The sequence below is a fragment of the Melozone crissalis genome, unplaced genomic scaffold, assembly GCF_028551555.1.
Source record: "Melozone crissalis strain CALT ecotype California unplaced genomic scaffold, PUWL_Pcris_2 ptg000026l_1, whole genome shotgun sequence".
Lineage (NCBI taxonomy): Eukaryota > Metazoa > Chordata > Aves > Passeriformes > Passerellidae > Melozone > Melozone crissalis.
This window is the reverse complement of record NW_026535804.1, coordinates 6929087-6943419: the sequence shown is the minus strand read 5'-3', so window position 1 is coordinate 6943419 and position 14333 is coordinate 6929087. Positions and strand designations below refer to the sequence as shown.

Genomic DNA, 14333 nt, shown 5'->3' with positions numbered 1-14333 from the left:
ATCACATTTCATGCAGCTCATTACTGAGGGAGACACAACCAGCTGAAGTACATTTGGCCAGCATGAGCCATTATCAGCTCTCCCAGCATGATGCACTACTCCATGAGGTCTTCTGTTTGTGCAGGGAAGATGCTGAATTGCTTTACTGTTGGAAAAAGGAGCGTATATATATTTTTTTCCTTATTAAAAACTGGCCATTTATCAAATATTAAAGTATAGGGGATGCACGCTGACTCAGTACAGTTGTGTTTGGTGTAAGGTGTAGAACAGGAGTCAGAGGCTGCCTGGCTGCTGCCTGGCACAGGAAACCTGTCTCTGCTTCTTCAAGTCTCCCTCTTCTCCTCTCACCACAAGGCTGCACGTCCAAACCTGTCTTGTCCATCCAGTCTCGTGTATGTGCAGCTCTCACTTGTCTGCAGATGCAGTGTAGGCATGCCCACAGCTGCTCTGCATGTCAGAGCAATGGCTCTCTGCCTGAAGTGTGCCCTTGACATTTGGATTCTTGTTTTCTTCATTTCAGACAGTAGAACTGGTGGATCAGTTGCTTCGGAAAGTGGATCCTGCCAAAGACAGGGAACTGTGGGTAAAAGAACACAAAACTGGAGATATCCGACCTGTGGACATGGAAATATAGACTGATCTGTGGTTGGATGTGATGAGTCCACTGAATTAAGCAGGCTAATGTTTGTTTTTAAGGGTCAAAAGAGCATAGGGAAAAGGTTGTTTCACTACCAGACAGACACCTTGTAATTTATGCCTGTATGGGCTATCTCTGTTCCATTTAGTCATTACAATGGTCCTCGTTGTGCTAAGCCTTAAGCACCAGACATTCCAAGGTGAAAAAAAATCAGATGTGTGCTTCCCACCAGAGGTTCCCAATTGCACGCAGCTTCCAGGAGAAATCTGCTTCCTGGCACAGAACGTGCCCTGTTCTCCAGTGACTTTGTGCTCCACCCCTTGCATGATTATCTCTATCCAGTATGTTAGAACAGCAGGCAGAGAGCCTCTGGCCAGCAGGGAGATAACTGAATATGATGCAGGAGGCAAGGAAGTCCTGATCACCAATCCCAGGTCTGTCACTGACTGCTCTCATGGCCATAGGCAAATCAATTCACTTTCCTGGCTCCCCCATTTATAACATCTGTGGGTCCTGCAGCAATGTTGTGTGGATGCATTGCTTTCATAGAACAGTCTTTCACCATGGCAGTGAAGTGATGGCCCTTCTCCCAAAATCTGTGGAGAGGATTCCTGTTCTTCCTGTTTTATACTCCCTCTCAGGGATACATAAACCCATTTTCACGATTTCTGTTGTCGGCCGGTCGGTAAGTTTGAAAGTGTTACCATCACAGTTTTTAATCAGGAAAGACTTGGTTGTACTATACCTACCTCATTAGCTGTCAGAGTGCCCTCAATGACAGAAGGAGGTCGTATTCCAAGGAATAAATGAGATGTTTAAAATTTTTCCTGCTCATGCAAGGTGTTTTTCCACAGAATCTCCTTAAAAACAGTCCTCTAATAGTTTACTTGGGATTCAGGTTTAAATTTCCTTTGTTGGTTTCTTCAGGTGAATATCACAGAATTTAGGTATTTTTAATTACTGGGTTTGTCCCATTAAATTTTGGCTTTTATCTTTTTGGAGCCTGATTTTCAAAGGTGCCATGAGTATGTGATGCTAGATTGCATTCAGTGTAGATGTAGGTGCCCAGCACTTCTGTACCATATGAGTTTTTTCTGTTACCCTTAACTGCAAACCACCAAAAATTCAACACAGCTCTTAGCAAATAGTGTTGTGTAGTTTGGAGACTGGTTTTGAAAAGGTATTTATTTTCTTCTGCTGTTATTTCTGACACAGTATTCAATGTTGCTGTTAATATATTTTTTCAGCATTTCATAAAATGCAAAGATTCTTCAGATTCTTGCTTTAGATCCAGGAGAAATCTTGATTCTCACCACTGTGGCCTTTACTCAGTGTTTACTGGGGTCTTAGCTACAATATCCCAAACCACACTATTTCATTTGATCCACACTTCTGCTCCATTTTATCTCACTGTTACTGTCTTTTTCTCCCCAGCCCCAGAACTGCATCCTTCTTTTGTTCTACTGCTATTCCAGATTTTTGTTCACCATCCTCCAGATGCTGGGATTGAATCATTGGGAGTCAATATTCCTCTTTACAAATAGAAACTGAGACACAGAAAAGTCTTACCTGGAGCATGTTTGTAACATTGCTCCAGTGGTTATTTTTCTGGTTTATTATTTCTAAATTATTATTGCATTTTTCTATTGGTCGCTTTTTTCCATCCCTCTCTTTACTAGCACAGATTCATTCCTGTCTTGCAAATTCCTTCACAACCCATCCTCTGCTGCCTCATCAACCTTTCCAAACCCTCAGCATCCTTTGCACGTTGGCAGTGGGAGTGCCATGGCTGCTGCATGCTCAGGGTCACTGCTCCTGGTGTGACATTTCTGTGCTGCTCTTCCCCTGCATATTTGGGATTTTGGACTCTATTTGGACTCTTTGGGGCTCTGTTCTTGGTGTTGGCAGAGCTCACTGTGCTGTGAGCCTCTCCTAAGCTCCTGCACAGAGCCCTGCAGCACCAGCTGAAGGGTTTGGTTTGCTGAGTGTCCTCCCTGGAATCCTCTTCTCCTTCCCTTTTCTCCTCAAGCAGGGCAATTGATGATCTCTCCTTTTTAGTTTTTCTACTGATTCACTCTGTCTTGTTAATTTTTGGCCATATCAGTGTGTGCTTCTAACTCTTACCTTGCACTTCAGAGGACAGGCACTTTTTTATTTGTTAAGCCACAAGTGCAGGTTGAACTTGGAAAACTTCAGTGGCCAAAATAATGTGAATACATGAAAGCTGCATTTCAGGTTTCCCCCTGTTCTAGGCTGTATTGTAAATTGAAATGAGCAATCTTGACAATGCCTCAGCACATTCTTGTTTGGATTGCAAAACAAAGCTAGTTGTGCACTTTATACAGTATTCTCCTCAATAAATACCTGAAATAAATTAGAAATTACACTTTATTTTTCCTCTTTCCTGAAAGATGTTTGTTACTTTACCTCTTTTGGACTGGAAATGCTGTCCATTAGCACAGGTTTATCTGGGGACTGTAAGTGTGTTGGTTCCTCTGCTAAGGTGTATTTATGCTGCTCTGAATTCTTAGTTGGAGGTTTTGTTGGTTTTGGTTGGTTGGGGTTTTTTTTTGCGGGGGGGTTGGTTTTGATTTTTTTTTTTTCCCTTTTGGTTTTATTTCCAGATAGTTTTCCTGCTTCTAGTTGTTGTTTTTGTTTTTATTTTTTTTCCTTTTGGTTTTATTTCCAGATAGTTTTCCTGCTTCTGGTTCTTGGTTCATTTGAAATGTTTCAGGGATGTGAGCTGCCCAGAACAGCAATTCTCTTGGTGGAGTCTGTATCTCTTTTTCACTTCCATGACCAGGAGAGCACAGGTACCTGGCTGTTGATCATTCCCAGCTCCAGGAGACTCTGGGTTCTGCTCCACCACTGGTGAGATGCTTCGCCCACAACACTCCCATCTGTGTTCAGTGCAAGTTTTGCTGTTGCTTATAAACATTTTTCATCTCATTTCTTTCAAAAAATTATTTTCCCTCTTGATGTGACCTGCAGATCCGAGTTACCTGGCTCATTCCCTCTCTGACTGATGGATTTTAGATAGTGATGCCTTCCAGGTCAGGGCATGCTGGAGTTCCCTTGCTTCTAGCAGGCAGCATCTTCAGAGAGGGTAGTGGCACGTTGAAAGGAGAGCAGGGATTCCTGCTCTCACAGGGAACTTTGGGAGTTTCAGCATGGCTCTGTCTTCTACTGAGTTTCAAAAATGCAGTGCAGCCCAGTCTGTCTTCATGCTTATCCTAAACAGCTGTTTCTCCAGAGCACCCTCAGTGTTTTATTAGAATTCCAGCATGTGTGGATGCTGCATGATGCTGCTGCAGTGTAGCTGAGCAATGGAATGCCAAAGGAAGTCTCTTAGTTCCAGCACTGAGCTTGGGCATCATCTCACTTCAGCTGGCACCTCACACTCCTGGTGTGAGCTTTGGCTGGTTTAGTCACTGTGGGGATCAGATTGGCAGGGTTATCTCACATCTCTGCATGCTCTGACGTCACAGCTCTCAGCTAACACTGTTTGCTTTCACTGCCAGAGGTAGAAAAGGTGGAATTCTCCTCTGCTCCTCAGCAGGTAGCTCTGCCTGCCCAGATCTGTTAGGCCACCCATGTTTTGGGAGTGCTGCCACATCTGTGAGCTCTCACTTGGTCTGAGTGATGCTGTCACACTCTTGTCTGTGCTGGAGGGTTCTCTGGCATTTTCCATTTCAGCCAGAGCCTTTTGGTCCTTTCTGGGCTTCCTGAACCCCATGGCTTCAGATCAGTGCCATAGCTGGTGAGGTGCTTTGCCAGCTGTACCCTCAGCTCCCATACAGAATAAGAACTTTTTATTCATCATCCAGACCCTCCTGCCTGTGTCTCCAAAGCACAGTTGAACATCTTTCTCCCTAAGGTATTCTTTCAGCCTTTTTCCTTCCAGAACTCATTCTGGATCCAGTGCTGTTGGCTGATTCCTGCTGGAGTTGATGAGCTGAGAGCAGTGAGTATTTTACCACATGGGCCAAATGCTCTCTTCTCCCATTAACAGCAAGATTCCAGTTTCTTTCTTGGAGCAATATCCCAGAAAGGCCTAATTCTCAGTTTGCCAACCTGCTCCAGGTTGTCATCTCTGTAACTCACACCTGTTCATCACTTCTGTGGGTTGGACATCTTCTGAAAGACTTTGGTTGCTCCCTTATCGGGACATTAGTTCATCATTGGACACTGGAATTGTAGAAGATAGCTTTAATTTTTTTTTAAATTTTAAAATACTGTAACAGCAGTGAAAATCATACAGAAATCCCTGATATGTTTCTAGACTCCCTTTCCCCCTGTGCAGTCACTTCTGAGCTGCTGGGGGGCAGCTGTGCTCCCCCTTATTGCACAGATAAACACTGAAATCGCACTTCCTTCAGTGCCTGACAGGCAGCATGCAACCTTGTGCACTGCTTCTTTTTCCCTTTATGCAGCTTTTTTTTTTTTTAATTTTGCTTGGATTGGGGTTTTTTCTTTTCCCCTAATAGGAATTTTCTGTGGGGCATTCACAGGAAACTTCTTTATGCTTGTAGCAGTTGTAGTTTCTCAGGCTTTGTTAGAACTTCCTGGAATTGTCCTTGTTTTTAAAGTCATTATTTAATATTGACTGCAAGTTAGGCTTCTTATTTAGAACTGGGCTTTCTTCACCTGTTCTTTGGAAGTGCTCAGCACTCAGAGATTTCTTGGAATACAGCAGGGAGCTAAGAAGTAAGACTCTTTGAAAATCAGGCTAACAAACAGAAATGCACAAGCCTCTTTTTTCCTTACTTATACTCAAGTACATGGATAAAGTCAATAATAAGAAATGAGAAATAATTAACGTGTAGCTGCTCTCTGTGCAGCTGCTGTAGTGTTTTTGTGTGGGGCTGCAGGCAGAACACACCTCTGGGGTCTGGACCCACAGATGATCAGCTGTAAAAGCTCAAATCCATAATTCAGTGACCAAGTGGCTCTGCCCATCCATTTCTTCATCACACACAGGAACAGAAAGGGCACTGCTTACCCAGGTGGGTCCTTCACTACCAAGCACCTTAAGAAATCCAGACAAGCACTTTGAAGGTCCCCCTGGAATGAGTAGATGTGGCTTCTTGATGTGGTTATTGGATGTTTCCTTCTGAACTGAAAGCAGATTTAGTGTTCCACAGCATCTCCTGTGCTCTGTCCCCTAGTGCAGCCTGCTGGGTCTGCTCCCAGAGATGGAGCAGTGTCCTGAGGGCAGTCCTGCTCACCCTGACAATTACATCTTCAAAAGGCAGTGTCAAAAAGGCAGTTTTCAAAATAATGAGCTTTTCAGTTCACAGCCCTCTCTGGGAAGCCTGCAGGCTGTTTGCTCCCCAGTGTGTGTTGAAATAGCAGAGTGCTGGGGCAGAGGTTGTTGGAGCATTGTCTCTGGGGAGTTGCTGCTGTGTCGACATTGCTGCCATCCTCTCCCAGGGATGGGGAACAGCCACAGACCAGAGGAGCCTGCTGGTCTCATCTGTCTTAACCAGGTGGGCAGGAGTCACAGATAAATTCAGATTAGAGCAGGAAATGCTTACCTCAGTGGCATCTCTCTCAGACCCTGATGGGCACTGAGCAGTGATGACAAATTCAGATTACAGCAGACACATAGGGCAGGAGGATGGGTACCTCAGTGGCATCTCTCTCAGACCCTGATGGGCACTGAGTGATGATAAATTCAGATTACAGCAGACACATAGGGCAGGAGGATGGGTACCTCAGTGGCATCTCTCTCAGACCCTGATGGGCACTGAGTATGATGATAAATTCAGATTAAAACAGATACATAGGGCAGGGAGATGGGTACCTCAGTGGCATGTCTCAGACCCTGATGGGCACTGAGTATGATAATAAATTCAGATTAAAACAGATACATAGGGCAGGGAGATGGGTACCTCAGTGGCATGTCTCAGACCCTGATGGGCACTGAGTATGATGATAAATTCAGATTAAAACAGACACATAGGGCAGGAGGATGGGTACCTCAGTGGCATGTCTCAGACCCTGATGGGCACTGAGCAGTGATGAGTGAGGAGCCCATCACTGTCCTTTCCTGCCCAGCACTGGCAGATCAGTGTCTGTGGCTGTCCAGAGCTGTCCCGCTCACACCATGCCAGGCCAGCAGGTGCCAGTGCTGCCCTGGGAATGGAGAGGGGCCCTGCTTTGGCTGCCCCAGGTCAGGGGTGCTGAGCCTGCTGTGCTTCAGCAGCCTGGAGCACATGGCCCTGCTGATGAGGCACAGTGGGAATGAAGTCTTTCCTGGCAGCAAATCCTTGTCTTTTCCTGAGAACACTGTTGGAAGGATAACACCCACTGCTTTGTCTTAAAATAGATTTTATTCATATGAGTGGTGCATCATTCAACTCTTTATTTTCCCATCTCTGTTGTTACTGTAGCCCTACATCAGTGAAGTGCAACACCTTTAATTTTGAAATTTCATAGAACATATCTGTTATTTCCATGTGCTAACCAAACTTCATGCTTTTGGCTGTTTTCTGAGAGTTTTAAGAGCTTTGTTGGAGAGGTTATTTTGGGTTTTATTTTGGAATTTTTTAATCAGCCAGCAGGTTTGGAAGTGTAATAACTTCTTCTTGTGCTAGCTGCAGCTTCTTTTTCCTTCCTGAATGTTTGTTTTTTTTTTTTTCTCTGAAGGGACCAACACATAGCACAATTCAACTTAAATTTATAACCCCATGCATTCCTCAAGGCAGAAACCTTTTGTGCCTAATGATGCATCTGAGTCTAAGAATTATACATGGATAAAATATTTTGTAGACCAATTAAAAAAATCTTAGATTAACCACATAATAATCACAGAAAAAAAAACATATAGATTTGAGACATGCAAATTTAATTCCCTCAACTTACATTAAGTTGAACTATTTCAGGTGTGTCATAAGAGACAAACTCAGTGGATATTCAGAATAAAAGCTTTCCAGGTTCAGTGAGTGGACAGGACTATAATTTTGAATATATGCAGTCTTTTAGGGCTACTGATTTAACAAGTAACTGAGTAATGGCTTGTATTACAACAACCCTATTAAAATTCTGCTAGTAAATCCCCTTCAAGTGCCTCTTTAAATAGTATCTGCTACAAGCATGTGAAAAATACAGATTTACCCTACAAATTGCCAAATCTCAGGAGCAGCCACAGTGCACAGCTCCGTGCAGGATTCTCAGCCCTTTCCTTGCTCTGAACTGTGCACCCTTTTAGGACAGCCCCATCTCCAGGAGAGCTGCCTTTGGCTCTGGGAATTTGCTGTCCAGCTCAGGCACCCTAAGTTCTCAATGCTGAAAATGGAATAGAAAAAGTTAGAATTTAAAAACAACTGCATTGAAACTAATCTTTGGACCCATGGTCTCAGTAGAATAAGCAGGGAATTCTGCATAAAAATAGTATGCAGTGATGATTTTGCCTAACAGAGATGTTACACTTTATTGCATAAAATTAATTAATAATAATAATAATTTTAAAAGCCCACAACTTTATTTTTTTTATGGCAGAGAAGGAATGTTCTAGTCCTGGAACTCAAAAGCTGAATGTGATTTCAGGGATCTCACATCTGCTAACAAAATAATCAAAGTCATGTTAATCCCAGAATTTGGCAATGGTTGACCTGAAATCCCTTTTTCCTTTGGAGGTTTTTGATGAAATGGCTGAGATTATCAGAATTGCCTAAGGAATTTGGATGTCCATACTCTTTTAGGTCAAAAACACTCTTTAGGCACAGCAGCCTGTATCCAGGAGGAAAACAGCAGGTATTAGTGTTGGACAAAAATTCTTTCTCCTCCTTAGACAATTCCCTTGTTTCCTGCAACACAAGACAGTGACAATTCCCCTGGGCAGTTCTGCAGATGTTGTAGCAGCAGGGATTCACAGATACCAGGCATACACTAAACCAGAGTTTTCTACCAAAATTAAGTTGCTTATTTGGTCCTTTTTGTGTAAGATTTTCCTAAATACTTATAAATTTCTAGGAAAGTTGTCTTTTGCCAGTACTAATGACTTGTTTTTACAGATGCTTAACCAAAATTTTATAACCTCCCATAAATTTTGGCTGACTAGACCCCTTAAATAGTTTATTTATCACACAGCCTCTGTCTGGGTTACTAGTAAATCTTGGATCATTGTGGAAATTCTAGGATGGCTTTTGTTCCCTAAGGATAGATGAAGGAATCACTTACTGAACTTAAGTTGAATGAAGAAAAGATTTCAGGGGCAGATCTTCAGCTTGAATAAACTGGCAGGGTTCAGTGGAAGCTACTTGATGTCAGCTGTGGATCTTGTCCTTCAGTGTTGAAGGCATTTCCTATATGTAATTTTTCTGTCTTACTGTAAAACAATTTCATATGGTTAAACTGTATTTTCCTATATTGTTCTGCAAGTTTATATACACCATAGTGCTCATCTCATCTCCTGTAAAATAAACTGTACAGAGACACATTGAGCATGGAATTGTCTTTACCCAGTTGCTTTTTCTTCTCCCACAGCCCCAAACCTCGTGATCAAAGACCCTGTGGGGTGCCAAATGGACTTTATGATATTTATTAATTACTGTTATATTTATTTATTACTATTATATTAATGCAGCTTGATTTTGCAGCCACATCACTGGGGTGTGATTTTCCTGTGCTTACCCTTTTCAGATCTTCACGTGATATTCAGACACGTTTGGTTCCTACAGGTTTTATTTTCAATTTTAGTTATTCTTCTGGAATCAGTTTAAGAAACACGTGTGGTTAAGTGGTTCTTGAAGCAAGCAAGCTGCCCATGAGCAGCCTCAGAGCAGCTGCCATGGAATGGGTGTGTGGTTTTTATGTTTTAAGTGATCTGGAGCTTTTCCCCACCCAGTCAATCCTTTACTTTCATGTTTCACATGTAGCTGGGAGCTCAGTTGGAAACACTGCTGTAAAACCTTGTTAATATTTTTTCTCCTGAGTTAATATGCATGCTGACAGGTTTTCTGACAAAGTCAAAACCAGGCCTGCCAAAATCCTGCCTAACCCAACACCTGCCTGTGCAAGGGGGCTCAGAGCAGCCGGGGGTCACAGTTCTGCCCCCTCCCAGCAGGGTGTGACATCCATACATCTCAGAAACCTCTGTGGAGATGTTTTCTGGGCATTTTTCCAGTTTTGAGCTCATGTGAAAACTGGTTTCTGCAACCCCCTGCACTCTGTGCTTGTGCATGGAGGTGGGAAGTGGTGGCAGAAAGGAGAATTCACTGAAGGTTAAACACTGAAGAAGTTCCAGGTAGAAACTTGGTTTTCACAGCAGTGTCTTTACACCTTGTCCAGAATTGCCTAAATCTGTTAAAAAAAAAACTTCAGAAGGCTGTTTCAGATTCTGGTGCATGGTGTAGAGCAGCTGGGGAGTACCCTTGGCAAAAAGCCCTTCCTTGTAGAGGACTGACACAACCTGGAAACCCAAACTGGGGAGACACTGAACAAATCTTTTGCTGCGCTGGTGTAGCGGTGGCAGAGGTGTGCACACTGTTCTAGGAAAGGAGAAGACACTGAAGGTTAAACACTGAAAAAGTTCCAGGTGGAAGCTTGGTTTTCACAGCAGTGCCTTTTACACCTTGTCCAAAGTTGCCTAAATTTGTTTTAAAAATCTCTCAGATTCTGGTGCATTGTGTAGTGCAGCTGGTGAGTACCCTGATCAAAAAGCGCTTCCTTGTGGAGGACTGACACAACCTGGAAACCCAAATTGGGGAGACACTGAACAAACCATTTGCTGTGCTGGTGTAGTGCCAGTGCCCAGGAGAACATTCCAGTTAAGGACCAGAGCAGGTATTGGCAGTGGCAGGGTGGCAGGCTGCAATATTTAGATACAGAAATCTCAAGGTTTAACACCATTCTGCACAGGAATAGCTGTGCTAGGCTTCTGCTGCCATAATAATGAAAAAATCAGCTTGGATTCTGCAATATAATCAAGCCTTTGACTTCTGAGGTCCATGCAAGAGGAGGAGGAGATGACTGCACCTGCAGATGTCTCAGGCCTGAATTTAAAGCTCCTGGACCCACGGGCCAGCCCTAAGGCAGGTAAGTCCTGGTGGTGCTCCTGGGGACCCTGACAATGATCTGTTGGATCTGTTTTCATGTGTGCTGGCAGCTGGGCACACAGAGAGACAACTCTGCCTTGCAGGGCTTGGGATGGACAGACAGACAGCCTGCAGAAGGTCAGAGATGTTCATGATATTTGCAGTGTTCATTTCATGAAGGATTCACACATGGCCATTGAAATAGGATACGTATGGATGCTGCTGTGAGTCAATTGAAAAAGTTAAACTGATTCTACAAGGTGCATGGGCTGAAAGGGTTTTTAAACCTTCAGAAGTCAGTGTGATCTGTGTTCTGCATGAGGCCCTTAGGAGTAAAGCTATGGGTAAAGTAAAAGTAAAGCTATGTGTAAAGTTAAAGCAGTTGGTTTAACTCAGATCTTGCAATCTTTCCTGGTTTGCTGCATTACCACCATTTCTGTCATGTGGTTTCAAGGAATACAGTGGAAATTTCTGTATTGATGGTCAGATGGCTCAGGGAATTCTATTTGCACAGCTTATTTTGAGCTAACCTTCAGACAAGGGAAGTTTCAGCAGTCATGATCCTCTAGCTTGACTGGAACCACAGAAATCTTCGTGTCATATTTCTTCCTTGGGGAAGTTACTGTCTCAGTCCTTATACAAATGAAAAAAAATTACAAACATGCACTGGTGAAGTATTTATTGTAGGGACAAACAGTCCAAGCTCAGTGGTCTGTGCTGCAGGCAGTTTGCACTGTTGTTTTCACAAGCCCCTGAAAGCAGAGGATGAAAACCTTCAGCTCAGATTTGATTCTGACTTCCTGTTTTATCAAGTACAAAACCAAACACTCGAGTCTCCCAGAGCTACAGAAGAAGTTACATGCTTTTTATTTACAGAGCAATAATTTTTTTTTAATTTTTAATTTTTTTTGACTTAGCAAATGCTTTGAGACTGTGTCACTTGTCTCTGGTTCTTTGCTCAAAGAGACTGGGGCTGGGTTTTTTGTGTCAGCTGCTTGGATGTCTTTCGGTTGAGTTCTCTGCTCTCAGGCTTTAGGGGCTCTTCCCACTGCCCTTCCACTTTCTGCAGGTTTGTAAAAGGGAGGAAGACTGGATGGGCACTGTGGTGGAATGTGGAAATGTGGGGGTCAAGTCCAGACACCCTCCTAGCACTGCTCACAGCTCTCAGGGATCTTTCAGTGGCTCACATTCTCAGGAGAGTGCCTGCAAATGGTGTGCAGCTGTGCAGGGTGAACAGCCACCACCACCCACAGGCAGATGTGTGCTCAGTGCCTTCCTGACCTTTGCTGCTTTCTGCTTTTCCTCTCCTGCTGAACCAATTCATTTCTGTGAGAAGTAAAAACCTGGATTAGTCCATATAGCCAAGGGTCCTGGCATGACAGTGACCAGTAAGCACCAGTTCCAAAGGGAAGGGTGGGAGAAGAAGGCTTGGTCATGAATTACATGGAAGTCATTGAGATTCAGCCCTAGATTGCACTTTGATCCTCTGCTCAGGGACTCTTCCCCAGCAGTGTCAGTGCTGACCTTCCTGACCTTTGCTGCTTTGTGCTTTTCCTCTCTTGCTGAAACCAATTCATTTCAAATCCAGAGTTTTGCTTCTCCCAGGTCTGTGAGAAATAAAACTCTGGATTAATCTATATAGCAGAAGATTAGTCCATAAGCACCAGTTCCATAGGGAAGGGTGGGAGAAGAAAGCTTGGTCATGAATTGCATGGAATTCATTGTGATTTGATCCTCTGCTCAGGGACTCTTCCCCAGCAGAGTCAGTGCTGGAATTAAACAGCACTTGACAGATTTTTTGCTTCTCTACAGATAAAATAGATGGACAGTTCAGTCAGTGATTGATAATTATCTTCTGTGATACCTTTCTCAAATAAAGCCTAATAAATCCACCCCTTTCCTTCCCTGAAAGGAAAAGGAGAAAGGAAAAAGCAGAACAATTCTTCCTAGTGCCTTTTTGTTGGTTTTGTTCCTTTCCTTAGTTCTTCTGGGTGGTGTTTTGCATCCTCTTTGCTGAGCCAGTGTGATGCACAAGGAAACAGCCTCTGAGGGCTGGCATGTGGCAGCTGAACTTTAATTTCCTGGAGCTAATTGCAATGCTGAAGCTCACAAGCAGCTGCTTCTCACTGTAGATGTGTGTGGCTCCAGGAATGACTGCAGAGATGTCTAAACAGGAGATGACATTTAGCACAGCAGAGAGTTTGTGAGATTTGAAATGGCAGGTGGAAAAAAACCATTTAAAAATCCAGAAGGGTGGTTGCTATGGGAGTTGGGAAAGATGATGTTAGCAAAATAACATCATGGAGAATTTTACAGAATTTTCCTTACAGAATCATGGAATTTTCCTTAATGGGAGCTCAGGCTGATGGGAAAAGGGAAGAAAATTCCAGAAACAAATGAAAAGAAGTGAAAGGTAAGGGCCAGTATTATCAATTCCAAGGCATAACTGACAGAGCTTTCCAGAATGGAATGTTTGTGCTTTGCTGTTTGAGCCTTTGAGGCACAGACTGTGACGTGTGGAAGCAATATATTTAACAAAGAATGTAAGTACACATGAATAATTAGCATACAGCTGACATCTCTGGCTGTAGGAGGAGCCACTGTGTCTGGAGGGTTGTGCTCCAGGTGTAGAAAAATATCAGAGATTAATGGCCTGTCTCAAGCAGATTACTGAGATGGAATAAATCCTGTAGATATCAGATCAGTTATCACACCACATCTCATGGCAAAGCTCTTCTGACCCCCACAGGCTATTCTGGGCTTGGAATGTGATTTTTTTTCTTTTTTTGGTCATGCAAGTTTTGACAGAAAGCAATATCCTTGGCAAAGACAACTCCAAAGCTGTGGCAGTCAGGTTTGGGCATGGATAGTTTCTGATGTCCTGAGGATTAATAAACCGATATTCAGTAAGACAATAATAATTGTTTTACTGAATGGATTGACTCAGCAGACTCCCAGGACTGTGGGGAGCCTTTATCTCCCACCAGGCTTTCTCCAGAGGCAGTGGAAATCTGGGGAGTAAAGGTGAGAAATTAATGGATAAAAGACCTTTTACCAGGTCTGCACAGCATAAACCCCTGGGGGAATGTAAAACTGTCTGTTGCCTGATAATTAGTCAGTGTGCAAATTAGATCCATAATTTCCATAAAATACCACTTGTAAACAAACACCAGTTTAGGTCAGGCTGTCTCCTTCACTCTTGTCTTGTTAGAACAAGATCCTATTTCTTGTCCTTCCTTTGGGAATTGGAAAAAACAGAACCAGAAGAGTTGGATCTGCAGCCTTAAAAGACAGATTGATTAAAAATACAATACACAGACATTAAGCAGAAAAATCATAAATTATGTTTCTACAGTTGTAAGAATATGCCTCAAGTAAGTGATAAACTGTATTTAATAAGATAGTGAAAAGTCTATAATGCAAACTGAAATAATAATATAAATATAATTTATAGCGAAAAGTTTATAATGCAGGGGTGTGGTTATATGGAATAAGCTAAAGACTTTAGAAGTTATAATAGAAGCATATGTGTGCCTGTGAGTTAAAAGCCCATTAGATAAAAGTATCCACAGTGCAGCAGACGTAAGTAAAAATGATAAGTTCTATTATAAAATCCTGTGGCAACTGTCTATTAGTTGCCTTTAGAAGAAAGCAAT

General features: G+C 42.9%; 2 protein-coding genes across 3 annotated transcripts in view; both read left to right on the top strand.

Moving 5' to 3' along the window:
- The window catches only part of GAS7 (growth arrest specific 7), a 73844-nt gene extending 72383 nt beyond the window's left edge, over positions 1 to 1461 (top strand). For both annotated transcript variants that reach the window (XM_054278690.1, XM_054278689.1), the window contains exon 14: positions 521 to 1461. In XM_054278690.1, coding sequence (XP_054134665.1) covers positions 521 to 634 — 114 coding nt within the window. In that variant the 3' untranslated portion in view covers positions 635 to 1461. The remainder of the gene's footprint in view (positions 1 to 520) is intronic.
- BLOC1S3 (biogenesis of lysosomal organelles complex 1 subunit 3) overlaps positions 1 to 14333 on the top strand; it is a 145401-nt gene that overhangs the window by 83673 nt on the left and 47395 nt on the right. The gene's annotated exons all lie outside the window — the stretch shown is intronic.